The sequence below is a fragment of the Hippocampus guttulatus genome, chromosome 19 (genome assembly GCF_054856545.1).
Source record: "Hippocampus guttulatus isolate MCC_2025c chromosome 19, RoL_Hgut_1.0, whole genome shotgun sequence".
NCBI classification, from domain to species: Eukaryota; Metazoa; Chordata; class Actinopteri; order Syngnathiformes; family Syngnathidae; genus Hippocampus; species Hippocampus guttulatus.
Window position 1 is genome coordinate 3,438,189 of NC_141279.1, and position 24,081 is coordinate 3,462,269.

Sequence of the window (24,081 nt, forward strand, 5' to 3'; positions counted from 1 at the left end):
TTGAGACAAATCTATCCCCAAATGTGAACTTCTACTGTGGACATCCTGGTGTGGAAAACATACAAAACAACATTCAAGTCAAACGCTTTCCTTGAGTGACTTTTGATTGACAGCGTTTGATTGATTGTGGGCGTGCTCGCCAACTCGATTGATAGTTTTTTAGATTACTTCCAGTGACTTAATGAGTAACAATTCACAAATTTGAGGACTAGCGTGTCGTTATCATGCTCTTAAATTGTCTACATAAATACATTTACAGATAAATGACAGTCAGTTTAAAATGTTAAAATTCCTTACTGAAAACACAGGTTGTATTCAGCGGAAAAACTTGCCCATTGAACCAGATGTAGTACCGTTCATCCTCTTCTCGTTGGATTCGATCTCATCGGTACATATCGCCCCCAACGGTCCAAGAAGCCACAAAGGCATTTGGCAAGTAATCAATCAAATTTACAATATTGGCCACGTATGCAAAAACACAAAAGAAATTTACTTTCGCAGTTACAACCCCTCCAGAGGAACATTAAACATAACAACAATGACTAACATGGAGTGGAAAACTTGGTGGTTCACCACCATCTTAGATTTTATTCTCGTATATCTTCGATGTGAAAATTAAAAGATTAGCTACTGACGTTATCTACATGAGATGAACAACAAAGCAACCCAGAAAGTTGTTTTTTTCCCCGGTGGACTGTACTTGTAAAGTTGAGAGCCACTTCAGTCGAAGGTTTGTCATTCTTATTCTGCATCATCACACCAGTAGATAGCGCCCTTACTTTCCGTTCAGACCTTTTGCTGCGTTGGCTTTTTTTGTTTGGTTTTCAGCGTCATGTGACCGGAAGTAAAGCGTCAACACTAGTTTGCGGTCGATTTTGACAATGATTCTACCTGCTCTTAGCTGACATTGGAAAACGAAATCGGGGTTATCGTTTCCCATTGCCAATGGCGGGCCCTCTGCTGGAGTTTGAGACTGAAATGTTTCTGAGCCTGTTCAGCTGTGACGGGCTGCTCGTGGTGGCGGAGGGGATGGGAATAGACCGCATCCTAATGCAGTTCATGCGGGTGTACTCGGAACAAGGCAGCCTGGTTCTACTACTTAACACTACCACCCCCGAGCAGGTATTATATATTATAAAATATATAACAATACCCGTTGTGATACCTTTTGCACCGATGTTTTTTATTTTTTCAGAAAATGTTGTAGTTCCAATTTTGCAGTATCTTGCATCGTGCTCACACTATACAACCTATAAAACCCGACAAAACAGCGAAAGGTGTTCCCAGACCTTTGCTATAACACTTTGGAGTGACTACTCCCCGTTTCATCCCTCATTCCTGTTTTTTCAGACTTTATAAATCTCCAAGACCGAAATGACCAAAATCCCTGGTTGACTTAATCCTGACAAATTAAGGACGAAAAAGTACAGATATTTTGTGGGGAGTAAAAGTAAAACAAAAATCCCCAGAAAAATAAATACACATATAAAATACAATTACAGTACTTGGAAAATCTCAAGTTTAGCAACAAAGTATTTTTAACCAACAAACTATTTGTACTTTGTATCTTCTGACCGCTGTCAAAGACGATGTATTTTCACTTTTTAGGAGTATTTCACGGAGCAGTTGCGGGTGGAGGGTGTGACCCACTTGCCCAGGACGGTGACCAGCGAGGTCCAAGGCACCGAGCGGTACAACGTGTACACCGAGGGAGGGGTGCTGTTTGTCACCAGCAGGATCCTCGTGGTCGACTTTCTTACCGACCGCATACCTGCCCATCTTATATCAGGTGGTTTACTTACTTTTGAGGCAAGTGGCGTCGCTACAAGTGTCAGCAGTGGAATGTAATTAGATATTCTCTTTCCGATATCTCTTGTCAGGCATCCTGGTGTACCGTGCTCACAAAATAATCCAATCGTGTCAGGAAGCGTTCATCCTGCGACTTTTCCGACAGAAGAACAAGACCGGCTTCATTAAAGCCTTCACGGACAAAGCCGCAGCCTTTTCCTCAGGTTTTTGCCAGGTGGAGCGTGTGATGAGGAACCTCTTTGTCAAGAAACTCTACCTTTGGCCCAGGTGAGTAGCTTATCGGACCTCACTAACATCTGCCTCTGAAGTCAGACAAAAACCCAGAAGGCAAACTTAGGTTTTGCATGACACATGTCACATCTCAGAAATGTAATCTTATTTGATTTTAAAAAAATCTTTTGCTCTCTATGCTTCGCTCAACAGGTTCCAAGCATCAGTAAACACAGCCCTAGACAGACACAAGCCCGACGTGGTGGAGCTCCATGTGTCACTGACGCCTTTCATGAGGGCCATCCAGAGTTCTATCCTGGACATCATGGGCGCCTGTCTGAAGGAGCTGAAACGTTACAATCCCACCTTGGAGGCGGAGGATCTCTCGTTGGAGAACACGCTTAGCAATGCCTTCGATAAGGTGGATACAATCTCTTTGACCTTAGGACCGTGTCAATTCACCATCCATCAATCATCTGATGCCAAAGTGTATTTTACCTGTTCTGCTTTGTCATCCAGACCATCCGCCATTACCTGGACCCCTTGTGGCACCAGCTGGGATCAAAGACCAAGGCGCTGGTCCAGGACCTGAAGGTGCTGAGGGTTCTGCTGCTCTACCTGACCCAATACGACTGTGTCACATTCCTCAATCTGCTCGAGTCCCTCCGCTCCAGCCAAAAGAACTTCGGCTCCAACTCAGGTGACATGCTGGCCTCGTGTGTGCTGTGATTAACGGCAGCCGTAAATGTAATTTCCATGCAGTATTCAATCACTAGCCCATTAGTAGCAGATCATAAATCACTTTTTTAAAAAAATTTTAGTAGCAATGATATTAATAATCGTTCACCTCAGGCTGGCTCTTCTTGGACTCCAGTACGTCCATGTTTGTGAACGCCAGGTCCAGAGTCTACCACATCCCGGAAAATAAGAAGAAACTTAAAGTAGGGGCCGAAGCAGAGAAAAAACAGATTCCCTCCGTCTCAGGTGACATTGAAGAGAGCTCTGAAAATTCGAATGGATGACAGTTGGGTCTTAATTGATATGATGGCCTGTGCGTGTGTGTGTGTGTGCGTGCGTGTGTGTGTTTGTTTCAGAGGTGAAGCGAGTACTGGTGCTGGAGAAGAGCCCAAAGTGGGAGGCTCTGACTGAGGTCCTGCAGGAGATTGAGAAGGAGAACAAGAACTCTCAGCATGAACCAGGTTCGAATTGTCATCCTGAGGAACGTTTAACCAAATGTACGACACCGATACAATTTCCGGGGCAGCACAGCGGACTTCCTACCAACTCATTAAGTGTGTCATTAAACAAGGAACTCAATATTTATCGACCTATTCATAAAAACGTGTCTTTGAGCTAGCTATTCTGGACTCCCAGTTTTTGGTGAATTCAGCCTGTTGTGGCTTTGTGCATACGCATTTGCAGTCTTGACGAAGCGGATGAACATCTCCTGCCTTGAAGGAAATCTCTGATCCTCCAGAAGTGTTCACTAAAAGTCACTAGATTAGTTCCTCATCGCTGGAAAAAAAAAAAAGACTTGGAACCTCAAAATGCATGTCTGCTTGAAAACATCGATGGAGGGAACCGCTTTATTCTAACAGTGTACATACAGGACTTTGTATTTTAATCTATCGAATCGCATTATCGCGCGACTCCAAATTGCTTCCTTTTATCCGGATCTTCAGGTCGCGTGCTGATCTGCGCCAGCGATGACAGGACGTGCGCTCAACTGCAGCAGTACATCCGGCACGGCGCAGAGCGGCTCCTGAACAGACTGTACGCCCGCACCATCGGCAAACAACACCAGTCCGCCGCCTCTGCTATTGAGTGGGCGAAACCTAAAAAAGACAAGGGTCTTCTCAAAGGCGGGTCCAAGGGAAAAGGCCGCGGGAAAGCGAAAGAGATGAAAAAAAAGACAACCAAGGCGAAAAGCGGACCCTCTCTGACCCTGACTCAGATGGTCGGCAAAGAGCAGACTTTTGAAACGGCGGTCATGGGCAGCAGTGAGGATGAGGATGACTTTGGCGACGAAGACAAGATGGCGGAGGAAGACGCTCTGAAGATGGATTTGTCGTCTGACGCTTACTATGCGGTTCTGAAGGAGCCCCTGATGGTCATTCACCCCCTGAAGGGCTGTACGGACCCTCACAGCCTAACGCGGGTGCTCCACGAAGTGGAGCCCACGTTTGTGGTGCTTTATGACGCCGAAGTCAGCTTCGTGCGACAGCTGGAGCTCTACAAAGCCTGTCGACCCGGCAAGCCGCTCAGGTGCGTCTGCAGCTTATTACCTCTTCCAAGGAGGGCGTCTTCGTTTTTTATTTTTTTTTATTTTTACGTGCAACATTCATGTTTACAATTATTATTGTATCCAGGGCAAGACCTCTTATTTTTCGTTCAGTCAATATTCAAAATGTTCTCTTATGTTTGTATTTATGGCCAAAATCTATACAGTAGAATATACTTGCATTTAGTCTTCTGATTTAGTTTCCTGATGGGTTGGCTTCAGTGCCAATGGCTTCATGATAAGTTTTAATGATTATTTCATCTTTGCATCTTCAACTGTATTATTTCAGCCTTTAAGAAAATAATACTTCTGTATAGTTTTTTTTTTTTCAGGATAAAATTGAACTGCACAGATAGCAGCAATTTATTGCAACTGATTTAAGATGTTCACTTATATTTGTAAAATCTCATCACATCAGGTTACAATATGTTATGCTAATGTAAGGCTAGTATTACTAAGTGTTGCTTTTACTAGTAGCTTCGTTTCTTTTAAGATTCTAGTTCATTTTATTTGTTTCAAAAGTGATCAATGCTTTTCTCATGGCTTTTCTCGCCTCGATAGGGTGTACTTCCTCATCTATGGCGGCTCAACTGAGGAGCAGAAATACCTGACCGGGCTGTCGAAGGAGAAGAAAGCCTTTGAGCATCTCATTAGGTCCGAATCGTCTTACTGGCGTGAACGAGCATTCACGTTCGGTTGATTTGCGTTTGCCGAATTTGGTGTAAAATAGCCAACTGGTTGTTTTGTGACTGTGCAGGGAAAAGGCGACTATGGTCATCCCAGAGGAGAGGGAGGGCCGAGAAGACACCAATTTGGACCTTGTTAGAAATTTAGAGCCCGCTAATGCCACCACCAACACTCGCAAAGCTGGCAAGTTTTATTTTGGTTTACATTTGAGTCCAAGTTGACACAACAACAGCCGAGTAATGTCGGTAACAATGTTCTGACAGTGGGCTGGAAAAACGGTCATGGTTACTGATGGTATTTGACTCATCCGATTTGTGTCCGTGTTCAAATAGGAGGCCAAGAGCAGCCCGAAGAGCCCTCGCGAGTCATCGTCGACATGCGTGAGTTCCGCAGTGAGCTCCCCTCCCTGCTCCACCGCCGCGGCCTCGACATCGAGCCCGTCACTTTGGAAGTCGGCGACTACATCCTGACGCCGGATATTTGTGTGGAGCGCAAGAGCGTCAGCGATCTGATTGGCTCGTTGCAGAGCGGTCGCCTCTACACCCAGTGCCTCGCCATGAACCGCTATTACAGGAAACCCGTTTTGCTCATCGAGTTTGACCCGGCGAAGCCTTTTTCACTCACGGCCCGCTCCGACTTCCGCCGCGAGATCTCGTGCAACGACGTTTCTTCCAAACTCACCTTGCTCACGTTGCATTTTCCGCGTCTCCGCATCCTCTGGTGCCCCTCGCCGCACGCCACGGGCGAGCTTTTTCTGGAGCTGAAGAAAGGTCGAAAAGAACCGGACGCCGGAGCGGCTCAAGCGGTCACGGCCGAATCAGAGACGGTGGCCGAATCGACAGAGCTCTACAATGCCGGGCCGTACGACTTCTTGCTCAAGATGCCGGGAGTCAACACGAAAAATTTTCGAGCGCTCATAAGAAATGCTGACAGCTTGGCAGATCTCGCCAAACTGAGCCAGGACAAGCTCACAGAAATACTCGAGAATGCCCATAATGCCAAATTGCTCTATGAGTTTTTGCACAATGTTGCAGATGTTCAAGCTCCAGCACAGAGAAGCAAATAAGATCAATATAGATTTTTTAAAACGAGATTTTTCAAAAAATAATGGAAAGTATTTTTGTGCGATTTTATTGAATAAACCGAAGTATTCAGCTGTTGAATACATTTTAAAGCTCTTGAAAACCATGGGAAAAAATAAATATAGATTTTTTTTAACATTAGCTCTGTTTCATCTTTTATTGTAAAATAATCTGTACGAAATTTACAGTCGAGTGCAAAATACTTGTGTGTTTTGTATTTCCATCCATCTCTTTACGGCTTATCCTCATTTGGAAGAGCTGTCGCCGATCGCAGCTGACTTTGAGGAAGGCAGACCCTGGACTGGTTAACAATCAAACACAACGCGGCCCGTATAGACGGATTTGTGTAAATTTCAGCGGAATATTGAAAAGCAAAGTAATTTGGGCAAAAAATGCTTTTTCATTGAAAATTTACTCTGGATTTACACCAAGAAAAGATAGAAATCGTTGAACTATCATCTGAGACTGTAATCTTACAATGGGCCCGTGTTACCTGAAGTAAGCAACTCCCTCTTTTTATTTAATGCAACGACAGAGTAAATGCAAATGAGCTGGTTCGGTTTTCATGCTTTATTTACACGTGAGTCAGCAGTCACTACTGTATTACGTAACACGACAACACTGCCGTTGTCACTTGGAGACGAGATTGAGATACTGTATTCTGAACGTATGTCCAGTGTCGGTGTTGACCAGCAAGGGAAACGTTGGCGACGCCCCACGACTACCGACGACCTCATGCTCTTGCGACCACGCCCACCTCCCCACCCCCTTCCCGTCCGGCTGCGTCATGACGTCACCCTGCATCAGCACCCACGGAGCAGTCGCAGCCATTTTACTCGGCCAAATAAACTTCAGTCTCATTGCCGGAGGGGAGCAAAACATCACAGAGGACAAGCCTCTTGTCACCAACGAATCTATCACCATGACCGCCAAGTCGGATGCTTTGGACTTTCTGGTGTTGCCCATTTGGTAAGTTCCGTTCGCCATGGCGGCGTCTTGTTTTTAGCATGTTAGCTCGTTGGAACGCTAGCCCAAAAATGCAAAGCGAGCGAGATACGCTCATCGAGACAGCCACGTAACTATTGCAAGGGTTTACACCTTAAAAGCGTTGATGCACAGTGAGAATCGGTCTTTGTTTTTCTCATCAGTGTTAAAAACGACGAAGCAACGGAGGAATGTTTATAGTGTTTGATACTATGGGGAACTCACTCACCTGTCAGATTGAAAGTGTCGGCTGCGCCCCACACCCACCGGCCTTCTCCTCCACTAAAACATCGTGACCAAACAATGCCATTCACAATATCACAATAAGTAGACTAATGGCAAGTTGTTGCCATTAGTCAACAACTTGCCATTGTGTATGTTCTGCCATCCCGCTGCCTGTTATCATATGTCGTTTGCAACGATAAATTAATTCACCCAGTATGTAAAGTCGGATAATTTCCCATGGCACACCTGATCCCAGCTCAGTAGTTGGGAATCATGACTTTACCTCGACAAACAGCACCACTGGCCTCATTTATTCATAGTATGTCATATCCAAATATGAGTCATATCTTTAGGTACACCTACACTAGCTTCACGAAAAAAAACATATTCCTCATGATTGTGATTCGTATTTGTGTCGTCTTTAAAACTGTTACTCCTGTCAATGGGTTGTGATCATTAATCTAGTCTCGATAAATCCCGATGTTTTGTTAACTGCCTTTGCACTGGATACCATTAAGTGGGATATGCGAATACCAAAAGCAATGTGGCTAGTGCTTGGAATTTTCTACAAAACATGTCATGATTACTCTCTACATGCTCCTAAAATCTTTGAAAACAAGTATAATGATGGAAAAAAACAATTTATTACAAAAGTAAATTATGTATTTTGCTGCCCGCACCGCTCTCTCACTGATTGAGTTTTTTTTTAGGGCAGGTAACACCATTTGATATGTCACAGTAATTTTGAGGCGTGGACTTCAGGAAAACGGCAGAATTTCTCGCCCCACTAGTTTCTAAGTGTATATTTTTAACTGAAACATGTCAGCCAGTTGGAGAAGGGCTTCTCTGCATAGCAGATGAAACGGGAGGGCCGAGAAGATATGTTGAGAAATTGTAGCCACATTGTAGTTGCCATATTGACAACATTGAGCCAGGCTCCTTGCTTTTGTTTTTTTCTTCTTTCTTTTTGTTTGTACTTTACAGCAGTCTGGATCCTCTTTAGAACTATTCAGAATTTCATAGTTGAGTTGTTGGTACTACTACAGACATCTGTTTGGGTTTTGTTTTTGGGGGAGAGGGGGCATGAGTCACGCTTGGTGTAATGGTTCACTTGACTGACTCCTCTGCAGGCGGCATGTGTTCTATTCCGACTAATTGATAGTATGAATATAAATTTCAAAGGTTGTGCCTCGGTACGTTCTCTGTGGTTGATTGCTAACCATTCCAATATGAAGTCGCACCTTCAGTTCCCTGTGACCGTGAATAGTTAAGCCCTTATGGATGGATGCAAGTGACTACGATGTGATCGAAGTCGTGCAAATGAGAGACAAAACCAGGTCTGTCTTCGTCGCATGATCTTATCACGCTCTTAATTGATCTGTAGAAGGGAAGTGATTCCTCAGCAAATCTAGAGACTGAGTCATGCACGCCGGCAGGATGTGGCGGCCACGTGTTGAAAAGTGTGCATTAACTTCCACATGAGTGCGTATGGGTGGATGGCAAAGCCATCGTCCCTGCCCGTGTTTTGATTCCAGCCGCCAAGTGAAGTGATGACTGAACAGAAAGTTGGTTCAAATACCTCGAATGTTGACACCTCGATTCCCATCACTCCCCAGCATTGAGGTGGAACCCTTAATTTAGTGGCACGTTGCGTATATGCGCTCTAGCACAGGTGTCAAACTCTAGGCCAGGGGGCCAGATCTGGCCCGCGGCATCATTTTATGTGGCCCCCCCCGCCGAAAGAAAATAATTTGTGTGAACTTGTACGATCCCTGCTAAAAATGTGTGAAATTGTCATCTGTAATAAATGACATTGAGATTTCGCAATAATTTTGTTACCCTTACAAGTAATCATGCGATAATGCGATTAAACATGTTTGTGTTGTGTCCGAGGGAAGACCTAACTCAAAAATGGCCTGCGACAAAAAGGAGTTTGACACCCCTGCTCTATAGAGACCATAAAAAAATATATATAATAATTTTTGGGGGAGGTCTTACTTTTTACCTATATGCTTTAAACACAACACCCAATGAAATAAATCAATGTACAGTATTTGAACATGCAATAAAAAATGCATAGACAACTCTCTGTATTCTAGATTGATGTCTTCCATCTGTGAGAATCTGATATTTTAAGAGGTGTAGCCGAGTGGAGTGACACGTGACGTGGCAAACTTGGAGGAGGTTGGGCAGTTGTGTGTCTGTGTGTCAATACCGATTTGAATACATTTTTCGACACCCACATAAAAAAGGAAAAGCAAATGATAATGGCATCATTCGGTAATTGTGACCCATTCAAAACAGATATTCATCTTTTTTTGGGGGGGTAAAATATCTACGGAAAATAATGTGAAATAATTGGACTCGCTTGTTTTGTGACAAGAACGTTCCGTTCTGTGCTGCAGGATTTGGTTCGACCAGTCTTTGAACCTATTTTGCCGAGCCAATTCGAAATGATTGACACATTGGTGCTTCTTTAGTCAACGAGCCAGTCTCGGTTCGCTGCCATGTAACATAAACAGTGTGACTGCCAAGGGGAGGGGGGGTTGTTTGAAGCGGCAGTGTCGAAAGTTAACCAGTGATGTCATGTGAAAACAATAAAATCTTGATGACAAGTCGCAACAGATTCATTTCTCGTTCCCATCGAACCAACACTTTAATCCTTGTTGACCCATTGGAATCTTTGTGATTGACGGCGCCCGAGCTGAGCTATCTCGAGATTCCCTCACTCCGTGACTGTGTGATGCCGTTTCCCAAAAGCTTTGCGGAATCAGGTCAGGTTTCGTTTTTTTGTTTTTTGGTTTTTTTTTGTCGTTCGGCCATTCCTTAGCTACCATTTCCAGCGCGCAAAGGCAGCCAGGAAGGAAGCGGCGGCACACGTGCGAGGGAGTCTGTGAGAAAAGAGCAGGCCGCGGCGAAATGAGTCCCAACTTCCAAGTGATGACATCACCGCTCGGCTTATCTCTGGATGAAAGCAGACGTTTTTCTTGGACCAGATCGAGTCTATTTGGGGCCCCCGAACGGCAAACTCTCAGGGAATCTGGCACGGAGGGATGATCGTACTCGCGCGTGAATTTAGTACCTATTAATATACGATAAAATACAATCCACTATCGTTTGCAAGAGGATCTGTGATCTTATTTATAAAACACGTACAGCGTAGAGTTGGCAGACGTGAGTTCTTCTTTTTGCCGTTTACTCCGTCGGTTTCACTCTTTCATGCTGGCCCAATGGTTAATGTTTTATTTTCGTTGTTTACGGACCGCATGTTTAAAATGAACTTTGAATCGATGACGTTGTCCTTAGCAACAAAGTGTCATTTGCTATTTGTTTTCTTCTAACTTTCTGTTTTGGACGGAGGCCACATCACTATTACAGTTGGTGCCGCGTTCGCGTTTAAACGAAGACATCTGTTAAGTGCGAGTTGTGTGTACGCGCGGGCCCGCGCGCAAGCTAGCACTTGGGTTGTAATTTATCGGTGGAAATCGACGCAACCGTTGCTATTTGTAAAACCAAACCCTTTCGACCTCCTCTTGTCGTCGCACCAAGACTGTGGGTCACTGAACTTTTTGTTCCGCGAATCATGGTAAAACAACACATGTATTTGGTTTGTTCAAAATAGATGTCCAAAACGTTGCAAAATACTGGATGGTGTTGTTTTCATTAAGGATGGAAAATTACTAGTATTGTGTTTATTTAAAAAAAATATATAAATACAAATTCCAGTCATCACTCTAATAGGTGTTGGTTGACTGGCAGATATCTGTCTCAACTCTCGAATGACATCATTTTGGAGTCAGTTGATTGGATGGAATGAATTATTCATTCAATGCATCGAAAGAACATGAGTTATGGGAAGTTGAGTTGCAGCCATGTTTTTGTGCAACTTCTGTGGCTAGTGTTGTTGTCCAATTTAGTTGATTTCGGTCGTGTCACTCAAAAAAAAAAAAAAGCACATATATTTGACACTGCCTGTGCAGTTGGAATGTTTACTCTTCACCGGCATGTGTCAGACATGACAACTATGTGTCCCTTTCTCTCTTTTGCATTCTCTCACATGCCTGTTTGTTTTGGGGTTTTTTCCTCTAGCCATTTTTCCATTTCTAACACCAAAACCATGCCTCTTTCCGTTGATATTTCATAGCTGTCACTTATAGAATCAAATGTTTTAGTTAAAGTCGGTATTTGTATTCCGAGAGTCTCTTCACCCAGACGGCTGTGTGGCTCTCGTGTTCAGTTCCGTCGAGCCACAGCCTTTGTCCCAAAGCGAGCTTCCCTTTGTCATTCCCCACATCCTCGCTTCATTCAGGCACCTTGAAGTGGTGGTACTCATCCTCCATTTGATTGAAGCTTCTTTCAACGGAGATATAAACACGTATATCATAAATCCTTGAACTAAGAAGGGACATTTATATAAATCTTCAAATACAAATCTGGTATCTGTCGTGATAAACTGACACCACAAGCAAGTAAACTTGACTCTTACCATTACTTGTGTTACTTGTTGACTGTAAATAGAAAGACAACAACCTTTTGCCGGTCCCCTTCGGGGGAAACACAATGTTATATTGAGCATGGGACAGTCTTGATCTGAGCTGTAACCACACTTGCACAAAATGTCACTGCATCCAAAAACAAAATCCCAAACCAAGCCATTGGAAGACTGAAGCATGGGAACCCAGCTGGCACCTCCCCAGTTTCTTGTTCCAATATTCATATTTTGGTCTGTAGCAGAACATGGAACCAGCCAACTGCCAGTTACCATGCCAAGTCATCACGCGGCTGCCAAAGTCTGCAAAAGCTCTCACTGTTGCATTTGAAGTACACTAGTCATATTCTACAGCAGAAGCACGGTGAGGATGCTGTCATTCCAAATCTTCGAAATCCAATTTCCAGAATGAGGAGTAAAATTGCTTTTGTGTTCTTTTGGTGTTTTTTTTTTTCCAACTTTCACAATAGATTTACAAATACTTTTTCGTGTTTCGTTTGTTCGCCATTGGACATGTTGCTTATATCAGAATGCCATCTAGAGTAGTCATATGTTAGAGCTAGTTTGGATAATAGCTCCAAAATATGAGGTTACTCAGCACCTAAAAAATGCTACTCATGCACCTTTTAACCACCTCCGAACTGAATTTACAATACTTACACCAGACAGACCACATTTTCTGTTTGTGAAATCGATTCTTGAAACACGGCAAATTCAGACTCGTTGTCAAACATTTTGGATTGTTGGCACCATTGAAAGGCGTCCAAATCTCTTCCGGCTCAATTTTATTAGCTAGCATACTAGTCTAAATAACACATAATACTTGTATTGCTTTGGCCTTGGCATAAAGACATCATACAGTGTCGCAATATTTTAGGTGATTAACAGAGAATTGGATTCCCAAAAACGGCAAATGCCGACCCGTGAATATGTCGGAGCTCACAGCCTTAATTTACCGTATTTTCCGCACTATAAGACGCTTCGGATTACAAGCCGCATCTTCAGTGAATGGCCTGCTGTTTTCATGTATAGGGCGCACTGCATAATTAGGCGTATAGAATAGATGCTACTATAGTGGCTGCGGTTACATTGCGCATCCACTAGATGGAGCTACGCTAAAGGAATACGATACAACACAGCTGCAGAAAGTGTGGAAAATACGGTACTTTTTTTTTTTTTTTAGCTGACCGAAGGGGTACCAGCTATGGTCTGCTGCTGCTGCCAATTTCTAAGTTTTGCTTTGTTTGAGTTACTTTGTCTTTTCATCAAATTGAGAAATCAACGTATCCACCCTGGTTCCGAAGCTACTCACGCTGTCTTTTTCTCTTTTTTTTGGGAAGATTTTCTTATAAACTCTCGAGTCAAGATAAACATTGTACTACTTCAGCAGCTGCCAAAATGCTCAGACCGTCCTGAAGCAACCGTGTGACATTCTAAACTTAAACTACCTTCCATTCTGTTACTTGAACGGTTTCACAGATGGTGTTTCCAGTTACCGGTAGTCAAAAACACAAAGTATGTTCGTGTATGCTTGTGAGTCCTGATTTGATCATACAGCATTTTTTATCTACTTTTTTTTTTTTAAAGAGAAGTAGGGCTTGTTGTGGTTTGGAAGAATTACCTAGCAGCAACCTTCAGTTTCAATCATGAGCCCGTGTTTTGACCACCTATTTCAGTTTCTCGCTTGTATTCTCGTGGTACTTTGGGACCTACGGGAAGAATTGACAGCGTCCATGTGAACATAGCCAACAGTAACATCAAGATGGTCCCGAGGAGTAAGAGGTCTTGGAGGCCCTGGAATGGAACGATGTTTGCAAAGGCACTGCTAGATAAATAAATGGCATGCATGTTTTAAGCAAACAGGCTGTCATCTACTTATTAAGTCCCCGTTGGGAAGCGTAACCCTTTCAGGGACTGCGGTTACTACAGTGGACAGCTTATCATGTTATCAGGTTACAGCGTGCAGAAAATGGTTTGTTTTGCGCCCCAAAATGTCTTTATTCTTTCCCCTTATCCTTGGCTTCTCACAGGTAACCACCACACTCGGCCTGAAAGACGGTGACCTATCGTACATACTTGCTGCTTGCCCCGGACACTCTCGGACATCCCCGATTTCTCTCCTGAAGGCAGGATGGAGCCGCAGGCTTCCCGGGAGCTTCTCGGGGCAGATGGGATGTGTTTGCTGGTGCCCAGTCCCCAGAGTGAAGCAGTGACGCATGAGATGGAGGAGCTGTCACTGCAGCCCACCCAGAATCTGCCGCCGCTCAATGAACGCAAAAACGGTGAGGTGACTAACCGACTTTGTCTTCGTATGGACGGAATCATGAAGTGGGCCAATAAGTTGAAAGAGTGCAGGCAAAAGTTGAGAGTCGATGATGCAAAGCCCAAGCTTGCATCTCAATCAACACGAGTTTATCAAAGGAATGCAACGTGTTAATGTCGGAAAAATCTGTGTGGGAGCCGATGTCATACATAGTTGCTGAGGTCTGCAGGAGAGCTCGGTGAAATTTGGCTGTGGAAAAGTTCATGTGGAATGTCAACGGTCGTCATGGCCACTCATCATCTGGGCTTTTGTCATTTCCCCTCTAGTGAGAACACGCGCACTTCATACTTTCCAGCCTATGATCCATCGCGAAGCATTTGGGCAACCACAGAGCCCCTTTTAAAATATTGCCTTAAACATTAAAATTGAAATCTGCTCGCCATCATCCCTGCGTCGGAGATCGCATCAGTTGCACTGAGCATGCGGTTGCAGCAAGTGGGAGGGGGAAATGAGGTGCTCCTCTGAGCAGAGTACACAGTCCCTCTGGGTTTGTTTTGGCAAAGATTGAGGCCATGTTAATTTGACTCACACACTCTTGGAGATTAAAATTAATATCATGTTTTGTTTTGTGCATTTGCTGTGCTATTTACAACCAGTCACCCGAAATAGAAAATCCCTTCACAATTCATTCGAATGCACAACCTGCCACTTGTTATTGTGTTTGTCTGCATAAACGGCTCACCCAGCCCCGGTTGCGGCACTGCTCGTCACGTGTTTGTCGAGGAGAGCAGGCCTTTTCATTTGAAGTGTCTGTGAATCACCCAAAGCAAATGCGACGCTGCGTGCCGTGCTTAATTGCGTTGTTTTTTTGTGAGTTGACAGTGTGGAGCCTGAGCAGTCACAATGGCCTATTATTTGCGGTCGAAATATCCCCTGCAGCGCATTGATGGAGGTGTCTGTATTTTTACGCAGACGCGGTTGCCAGGCAAAAGAAAAAAAGAGAGAGAGAGAGAGAGAGAGAGAGCTTGTGTGTGTGTTTGGGAATTTCTCCATTGCGAGACTAATAAAGGATTTCTTATCTTTTCACATAAGTTAGCATGACAGTCAAGGTGACGCCAGTGTTGGCAAACTGGATCGAACACAATGATTTCAACGGGTCCCGTTCTCGCTGTAGCACACACCCTGTCGGGCTGCTCCCAACCGCTGTTGTATTCTGCTAAAAATACACGCCCTATCTATTTCTGACGCAGGGCTCCTTAGACTTCACCAAGCTAAGCAGATCAAGCTGGGCAGGAAGCATCCCATTTAATTTTCAACTTTAGGCAGAAAAAATCACTCGCGTGCCATCATTTCTACGATAAGCACCAAGAAAAATTTTAGCCTATAGAAACTGTAGACTGTTTTTTTTTTTTTTTAGGATATGTATAATTTATTCTTTTTATCCTTTTTTTTCAAAAGCAGGAATTCACTTTGAGTGTTCCACCAAAAAGACAATATTAAAACTACATATTGTAGCGATGGTGTGACCGCACACTTCCCAGCATGCTTTGCAGCGCGCCTCGTAATAGCTCTTTATAATGCTTTGTGTGAGTGTGTCTGTGATGTCTTTGACGATTCCAGAAAAAGGAATTTTCCAGATTTAGGGACTGATGGACTCTATTGTCAGTCTCGTCGTACCACCCAGGACCAGAGTATCATGTTGGTTCGTGTCAGTTAGACTGCTGTCTCTTTGAGGTGTGTGGCCTTATGTTTTTATTTCCAATCATTTGTGCGTTTTATTTTCCCAGTCTTGCAGTTGAGACTTCAACAAAGACGAACTCGGGAGCAGTTGGTGGATCAGGGCATCATGCCACGTGAGTAATGGCGCCTGTCAGTTGCACATCACTCTATGGCGTATGTGTCGGCGCGGGAGCTTACCCGATACTGTCAACTCTTCTAGTTTGCGTGTTTAGTGGGGGCTCATGGTTAAGGGGAGAATGTTTAACCCAAATGTGTTTTGTTTAGCCCTGAAGAGCCCGGCTGCGTTCCATGGGCAGATTCGCAGCTTGGAGAGAGCCAGGGTATGAAAATCAATTGAGACCCCCCCCCCCCCCCCCCAAAATGAAGTGTATCGAGTATTTTCACATCAGGAGGGTTTTTTTCTGTCTGTGTGACTCCTCAGACTGAGAATTTTCTGAAGCATAAGATCCGCAGTCGTCCAGAGAGAGCAGAACTGGTCAGGATGCACATTTTGCAAGGCAAGTATAGTTTACATTTTTTATTTATGTTTGGTAGTCGCATTCCCCACCTCCCCTTTCCATGAAAAAATGTCTCCCCTGATCTCCATAAATACACATTTGATAGTAAATAGATGTCCCCCGCACGCACCCCCCCCAAAACTCTATTTCCATATTTTGATGTGTGTATATTTGACGAGTGATGCTTTATCCTCAGAGACTGGAGCCGAGCCGTCACTCCAGGCCACCCAGATGAAGCTGAAAAGGGCCCGGCTGGCGGACAACCTGAATGAGAAAATAGCCCAAAGACCCGGTCCCATGGAGCTGGTCGAGAAGAACATCTTGCCTGTGGATTCGAACCTTAAAGAGGCCATCATAGGTGAGACAGGAAATAGTGGCAAATAGCGTAGGTGGGGCTAATATTTACCACATAACCTAACAGATAACTGGATCTATGCTGCTCGGTGACACTTGTCTCGTCCTGCTTTCATGTTAATAGGTCAGGTGAACTATCCCAAGGTCATGGATGAGGACAGCAGTGACGCCTTGTCCCCGGAGCAGCCCGCCAGCCAAGAGTCTCAGAGCTCTATGCCTTCACCCGGGGACATCAAATCCCCAGAAACTCCCTCGCCGGCCCCAACTCCTTCAGGCCCCCCCGTATTGAAGGTCAGATCGATAAATAGCAATGTCGCTGTCTGACCACAAAAAGTCCCAATGTTGAACATGAATCTGTACTTTTATCGAATTCATCAGTCCCCCCTAGCTGCCACACAATCCACTACAGACTCGATGAGGGTGGTCACTACTAATGAGCAGCCTACAAGCCGCCCGGCCATTTCTCACGCTCAACCAGTCACTACAAGCACTCCCTGCAAGCCAGGCCCAACATTGGTGAAGGTAAGTATCATCAAGTTTGCTTCACCGCTTGTGTATTGAGCTGATTCAGCACAATTTGACATTTGGGAAACCCCCCCCCCCCCCCCCCCCACAGCAAAGCCAGCACAAACTGCCTTCTGAGAAGATCCGCAGTAAGAAAAGCAAAGACGCCAAGCCAAGAGTGAAAAAGCTGAAGTACCACCAGTACGTTCCACCGGACCAGAAACAGGAGCCCAGCGAGGCCCCAATGGACTCCTCCTATGCCCGACTTCTACAGCAACAACAGCTGTTCCTCCAACTGCAGATACTCAGCCAGCAACAGCAACACTACAACTATCAAACTATATTACCAGCCCCACTCAAGTATGTTTATGAAATGAGCAACAACAACAACAACAAAAAAAAATCACAAACACTTTGTATCACGGGCTAGACTGCAATCCTCCGGTTTTCATAAGTGTCAAAACTGCTCCACATCCTTCAAGGAGTCTTTTAAGCTTTTATTTCTGCGGCAGGAATATTTATGACTGTCAAGGGATGGCTACACAGCTGCTTTTCGCATTAGTGTCTAAAAATGGAGCAATTGATGAGAAACCGGGTTCTGATTTTCCGGGGGCGGTTCAACTGCTCTCGTTTTTCTGCGTTTTATCCTATTTCAATGTTTCAAATTGTAATGTGTTGCTCTGATATCAATAGCTGTTATTTTTTCCATCTCCTGTAGACCGGTGGCAGAAGGCCAAAGCAGCAACGCCGGCGGTATACCGGCCTCCATTGTGGTTTCTTTACCCACTGCACCCCCACTGCCCCCAGTGCCCTTAGCCCGACAGAACAACTCATTCTCGAGCCGCAAGCCCGGAGTCTTGCCTGCAAACCTGGAGGAGATGAAGGTACTTGGATGAATTTTGAACTGCATGAAGCGACTACCTTGGAGAGCGTGCCAAGGACATTTGAAATCCTGTTGTCGTTACAGCTCGGGCTGATATCAAAGTAAGCTGGATAAAGACAGGAAGCTGTGTAGCTACGGCGGATACTGACGAATCTTTTTCGATTCGGTTATTGTAGGTAGCAATGGTAGATTATATAGGACACATTGGACCAGGGTTCAAATCTAGTCATGAACGGTCCACAGACAAGACCCTTCTCGCTGTACGCTATTTCCCTGACTCTACTCATCCCAATTTTGGGTAAAAAGACGCAGTTTGCGTGAGGAAACGGGTGTAAAACAAAATCTGTGTCAAATATCATCGCTGTGGCGGTGACAAGGAAAAACACATTTCCTGGCTGCTGTATCAACTTTTCATCCATAGAGGGTGCTAATAGACTGAAACAATCAGGAGTCGTCGCAGTACAGTACAACTGAGTTTTATTGTAGCCTGCAAATGTATGTGTGAATGGCGTAACATGAAACCTGACTGCAAAATATTTGGCTTGACCTATTTTTGTGTTCAACTTGGACTCGGTCGATTCCCCCCCTCCACCCCCCTTGCCCTACATTGAGCAGACAAATTCACCTACCATGGTGTCTTTTCGAAACTTATCCAATGCAACACATCCATTGATTTTCTATAGCGTTTGTTCTCAGTATTGTGGGTAAACTGGAGATTATGCCAGCTGACTTTGGGCAAGAGGCAGGTTAGCACCGGACTGGTTTTCAATCGCCGGACATATCCAAACACACAACACAGTCTTCATTTAACCTTTAATGAGTGTTTTGAGAAATTGGACACATGGATGGCTCTCATTGTTTTTCCGGCTATCGAGATTAGAAAGATGAGAAATAAATTAAGAACATCCAAAGGATGCTAATACTGCTAGCCCATTTATATTTCCCTCTTACTCCTCATGATTTCTGTTCTAGGTAGCCGAACTCAAACTGGAGCTCAAGCTGCGCGGCCTCCCCGTCTCAGGAACTAAAACCGATTTGATCGAAAGGCTGAAGCCCTTCCAAGATCTTCCCAGCTCCTCAGCTCCCACCACTAGTCCCACACCCGTTCCTACCATTTTGACCGCCATCCCCATGGAGACTACCACGACCAGCCCCGCCATTGCCCAGCCACCCATGAAGGGAGCTTCCGAGAACATGAGCGCCACACCCCCAGTCTCCCCTGTCCCTACTGATCCATTCACCCTCCACCAGGATGCCAGCATGTCCGAAGTTCAACACGAAATGCAGTTGGCGTTTTCTGGCTCAAGAGGGCCCGGATCCTCGCCTCTCTCTGATTTGAGAGTACCTGAGAAGGACAGGAGGCTTCATGAGAAGCAGCGTCAGATTGAAGAGTTGATGAGGAAGCTTGAGCAGGAGCAGAAGTTGGTGGAGGAGCTCAAGATGCAGCTGGAGGTAGAGAAGAGGAGTCAGAGCAGCTGTACCACCAACGTTCCCTCACTAGCTTCCAAGCTCACCACTGGTTCATGTTCAATTAGCCCCGTTTCAACAATCTTGAACTCCAACGCTGTAAAACCAGAGAAAACGGTCTTGACAAACTGCTCTCCAGTTTCCTTTCCGAACTCGATGCTGGGCTCCCAGACTCTCACATCCCCACAGCAAACTATGGTCAAATTGGAGGACGTGACTCTTTCTTCTGGAAAGCCAATTCAGCTTCAACCCCAAACTCGGCTTCTCACCCAAAACAAGGACCAAGTAAGCACTAGCCCACAGCTCCTCTACCATTCCCAGAGAAGTCCCAAACTTAAGACCCAGCCGCAGTCCCAACCTACCACCCCCAACCTGCAGCAGTTCTTCATCAGCCATCCCGGGGGGATGTCCCAGGTGCTCGGTCAACCGCAGAGCTTGTTAACCACATCTAGACAGACTCGGACTCTGCTGACGACAAGTGGCCAGACCGGAACTCAGATCCTGCTCCCCGTGTCACTGCCCAACAATGCCACCGCCATCCAGCTGCCAAGCACCACTGTCAGCCTGCAGGTAAGGCCACAATGGTCGTGCCCCAATCTAATTATGCGTTCTTTTCCTAACAACAAGTCACCCCAGCAAACTAAACGTGTTTTTCTCGTGATCTCAGCCTGTCCTTCAGGCTACTGTCTCAAATCCAGGCCTCGTCCAGACCTCCATTCCTCAGCCTCGGAGCACCAAAATGGAAACGTCCCCGAAGCAGCAGTTGGCCAACCACAACTCATTGCTGCAGGTTCGCCACGCCACACAACAAGATGCAAGACAAGTATTGCAGAGACATTTTTTTTCTCCCTCCCATCTTGTGTCAGTTGAAATTTACAGGTCAAATTCTGCGAGACTCGAAATGCTGTTCTTAATGATACTTGCAGACTTTGACATTGTGCAATAATGCGACTGACGCGGAGAAGCATCCTAGGCCTGAGATAAATCCTCAGTGTTTCCTGGGGAGCTCCCCAGACAGAAGGGCCTCTCCTCGGACTTCTCCCAACCACGTCTCAAATGGGCCACTGAATAAGGTAACTGCAGTTCGTGTGCTCCTTGGCAACCCTTGTTTATTATTTAAGCACCTAAAAATGAAGGACCTTTATAATTTGATAGCATTAGAGGAAACCTGGAGGTTAGGACAGAGCCCTGCCCCTGGTGAATCCCCCCGCCACCCCCAAAAGAATTTGCCCTATGACACTGCCTTCAACGATTGACACATAATTCAGTGGACATAGCATGGTGTCAAAATTTCATGAGTGTGTCTCTTTGACTTGTGTCGTTTTAATTTTTAGTATTATGGGATTACGGCGATGATTCCGTTTGTTTTTCCTTTTTCAAGCCTTCCTCTCCGCAGCCGACCTTCATCCTCCAGCCTGCGTCTCTTCTTTCCCAGCCTCCCAAGACACGGGAGCCTCCTCGCTATGAGGACGCTGTCAAACAGAGCCGCAACCTGCATGTCAACAACGCGTCACAGGTTAGACCCCCCACCCCCCCCCCCACCTCCCCTCTCCGTAAACAGACACACGCACACTATTCACACCATGCTTGAGAGATTAAACCACTGTCAAGCCCCCCTCCTCCCCCCAAACACACACACAAAAATAAACATAGTGTATCTGTCTTTGCAGGTTGCCATGGCGACCAGTCAGCAGATGGATGACTTGTTTGACATTCTCATACAGAGTGGAGGTAAGAGGGCAGTGAGGGCGTATTCACACCAGAAAAGCCCTTTCGTCCACTTGTTTGGTTGCGACCAAAAACAGACGGACTTCAAAGGTTTTCTAAAATATATATATATATATATATATATATGAGCTCCCCCAAATAACAATAAGTGATATAACATTGCCGAAAACACACGTCCAATGTTTGTGCCATTATTAAAAGAATTGAAATGACTCGACAAATCCTAACGTTGGCTGAAAACGTTTATGTTCAGAATCTCAGTCGTTACCGTGTGTGAAATGTGCGCTTGTATGCTTTGTGTCCTCCCACCCTGGACTTGAGGTGCTTCCCTCCATTGAGTCAAGCGACACCCCTGCTCACAACATACGCAATTAACACTTTCTAAAACTTTCTTTGCCGTTACCTTTATAATCATTTTATCCAATACGGTGCTGTTTTTTTCCCCCCAAAACGTAACTGGAAAAAGCCGCCTCAAGACATCTTGGTTCATGATGTTTTCTGCTCTCCCCTGTGCCCCATTTGACCACCCTTTAGAAATCACTCCATTCATCCAGCATGACCCTCCACTGTCTCTCAACAAGACTCACCCGGTCACAGCCAACATCACCGCCCTTCCGGTCAACACCGTCCTCTCCAGGCACCCTCCCCAGATCCAGGTGGCCCCCCCTCCAACCTTGAGTCCGGCCATCGACCCCAGCCTGGCCAACCTCTGCTCGCTGGCCACCGATAACCAGCTCGAGGCCTTCCTGGAGAGGACGCTGGCCGACACGCCGGCGGCCTCCGACCCTCGCACCCGGGGCTTGATGGAGGAGCTGCAGGCGCAGCTGATGGACCATCAGCCCTACTCGCCCATGGACACGTCCGACCTGTCCTTCTGCGACTCCTCCTCTCCCCCTACCTCGCTCAATATCGGCCTCTCTGACCCGACACTAGACAACATGGAATGGCTGGACCTCACCATGCCACCGGGTCCCGGTGGGGCACTCACGCCGCTCGGGATCCCAACGGATTTCCTGGACACGCATGACCTGCAACTGCACTGGGACTGAGGAGTGAAGACGAGAAGAGCGAGGGTTGAGTAGCAAAGACCCAACTGGAAGAAAGAGGGATGAAAAGAAGGAGAGCATTCACGAAACACCGCCACTGTACAGGCAGTGCACTGATGCACGGGGATTGCACAGCTTTCATTGATGATGTCACTTGTATGGCGATTGGAGGGGGAGGGTTAAAAAAGGGATAACGATTGTTTGGAGCAGCAAAAAAGAGGCGGAACCAAAGGAATTCTGGTAGCAAGGACTTTTTGTATATACAGGTTCTCCGCAATCTCCAGGCCTGGCTCATGTCCAGCGGTAGTGACGGATGCTGTTCAAAAATGAGGTCGTTCTAACACAAGGAGAAGTAAAATCAGATGATACTGACCACTCCCTGACTCAATTACTTCAAGCTGTGGGAAGGATCGGCCTGATCCATCCCATCCTGTATGTTTGCCCATTTATCAAATGTGACTTGTTACACTGTCATGGCGCTGACGAACCGATTGAAGTGGACGCAGGACTCTATGGAGAGCCGATTGAGCTAATCCCCCCCCCCCCCCCACCCCCCTGTTTAACCCTTTCATGCGCCAGGAATGACAACCTGATAACATGATAGGCTGTCCACTGTCGTAACCGCTGCCCCTGAAATGGTTAAGGTCAAGACAGCACACCATTTTATTTAGTTTTTTCCCTCCCAATAAATGATCAAAAGGCTTTCCATAAGGATGCTCCTGTGACCACGTGGGAGCTATGCACTAAAGAGGCACCATGTCGGTCGCCTCAAAACTACGCTTCAAAACTACGCTAATGTGAACTCTGCATATCACCAGTTGCTCCGAAAACGATCAACATGGATCGCGATGAGTGCCGCTCGGGATCGCGAGGCTGATCGTCTTTGGAGATTTCTTATCGGGTATTTGTTTTGAATGTATTCTGCAACGATGATGAATTAGGAATTTTTTTTTTTTTTTTTTTTTTTTTTTTTTTTTTTTTTTTTGGGCACATAATGCCGGCAGCTTTTGTGACGATCAAATAGGGAAAGGGAACAAACAATGACACGCTTCCAGTCGGTGTGGCTGAAGATGCATCAGTGTTTGGAGACGTTGACTTCCATATCTTAACTGTCCTGCAGTATCATTACACCTTGTGTGTGTGTGAGTGTGTGTGTGTGTGTGTCAGGAGTATGAATACTGTGGTATCTCTAAAGTTGACCTCAGTGATGGTGGTTGACTTCCGAATTGTTTCCATTTTGAAACCACTTTCCCATTGGACACGTTAGCAATTGGATTCGCTTGTCCCTGAGTCCAAACTTAAATTATCGTGACAGGAGTGTTAAAAAAAAAAAAGACAATATATATGTTGATATATTTTTAGCTTTTTCTCCTCCCACAAGCTTTTAAACGTGCCCAAAAAAAAAAAAAGATCACCTGTTCCCACATCTCACACACAGTTCTGTAAATGCAGTCAGGGACAAACCACGCTTGCTTCAACACCAAAATACTCTTCCAAAACATATAATTTCCTCTGATAGCTTAATGCTAATTTAGGATCCGAAATGCCATAAATGGGCTTATGGATTAGCATTGATGTTTTGTAATTGTAAACCTTCAAACAACTGCTAGTTGAACACGCTGGGCAGCAACAGACAAGACAACATTTGTGTTCATGTGCCTAAGAGGAGATTCTCTTCCCATTTCGGGCTTACAACTTTGCTGTGGGCTTTTGTCATTATTAATGTGACTTATAATTGTCCTGTTTTATTATTGTACTGTCGTCATCCCACTTTGGTCATCACCCGCACTCTTCTGTGGTGTCATTCCGCAAATGCCAAAGACAAATCAACA

General features: G+C 45.4%; 2 protein-coding genes across 3 annotated transcripts; both read left to right on the forward strand.

The window, feature by feature from the left end:
* The first annotated feature begins 539 nt into the window (after positions 1 to 539).
* Positions 540 to 6,196, forward strand: ercc4 (excision repair cross-complementation group 4). Its single transcript, XM_086138571.1, has 11 exons — positions 540 to 1,122; positions 1,609 to 1,789; positions 1,881 to 2,076; positions 2,233 to 2,440; positions 2,539 to 2,714; positions 2,867 to 3,003; positions 3,114 to 3,218; positions 3,702 to 4,284; positions 4,862 to 4,954; positions 5,058 to 5,170; positions 5,320 to 6,196. Exons 1-11 carry the CDS (start codon positions 946 to 948, stop codon positions 6,051 to 6,053), a joined length of 2,703 nt encoding a protein of 900 aa, XP_085994697.1. The 5' UTR covers positions 540 to 945; the 3' UTR covers positions 6,054 to 6,196.
* A 3,716-nt stretch (positions 6,197 to 9,912) lies between these two features.
* On the forward strand, positions 9,913 to 23,204 carry mrtfba (myocardin related transcription factor Ba). 2 transcript variants are annotated; one of them, XM_086138790.1, is made up of 16 exons: positions 9,913 to 10,052; positions 13,894 to 14,049; positions 15,818 to 15,883; positions 16,035 to 16,090; positions 16,192 to 16,267; positions 16,464 to 16,625; positions 16,746 to 16,912; positions 17,000 to 17,143; positions 17,238 to 17,485; positions 17,844 to 18,009; positions 18,981 to 20,045; positions 20,143 to 20,298; positions 20,402 to 20,548; positions 20,857 to 20,991; positions 21,146 to 21,206; positions 21,738 to 23,204. In XM_086138790.1, exons 1-16 carry the CDS (start codon positions 10,022 to 10,024, stop codon positions 22,250 to 22,252), a joined length of 3,351 nt encoding a protein of 1,116 aa, XP_085994916.1. In that variant the 5' UTR covers positions 9,913 to 10,021; the 3' UTR covers positions 22,253 to 23,204. The 2 variants fall into 2 exon arrangements, with proteins under 2 accessions (XP_085994916.1, XP_085994917.1); XM_086138791.1 differs by having other exon boundaries at positions 20,143 to 20,265.
* Positions 23,205 to 24,081: the final 877 nt, after the last annotated feature.

Bases quoted from the DNA above. Each gene is read 5' to 3' on its own strand.
- mrtfba (XM_086138790.1), top strand. From the start codon at position 10,022: ATGCCGTTTCCCAAAAGCTTTGCGGAATCAG. The intron at 16,913-16,999 runs GTCAGATCGATA...CGAATTCATCAG, and splicing joins CAGGCCCCCCCGTATTGAAG to TCCCCCCTAGCTGCCACACA. The intron at 20,549-20,856 runs GTAACTGCAGTT...TCCTTTTTCAAG, and splicing joins CAAATGGGCCACTGAATAAG to CCTTCCTCTCCGCAGCCGAC.
- ercc4 (XM_086138571.1), top strand. From the start codon at position 946: ATGGCGGGCCCTCTGCTGGAGTTTGAGACTGAAATGTTTCTGAGCCTG. The intron at 1,123-1,608 runs GTATTATATATT...TTCACTTTTTAG, and splicing joins ACACTACCACCCCCGAGCAG to GAGTATTTCACGGAGCAGTT. The intron at 3,219-3,701 runs GTTCGAATTGTC...CCGGATCTTCAG, and splicing joins GAACTCTCAGCATGAACCAG to GTCGCGTGCTGATCTGCGCC.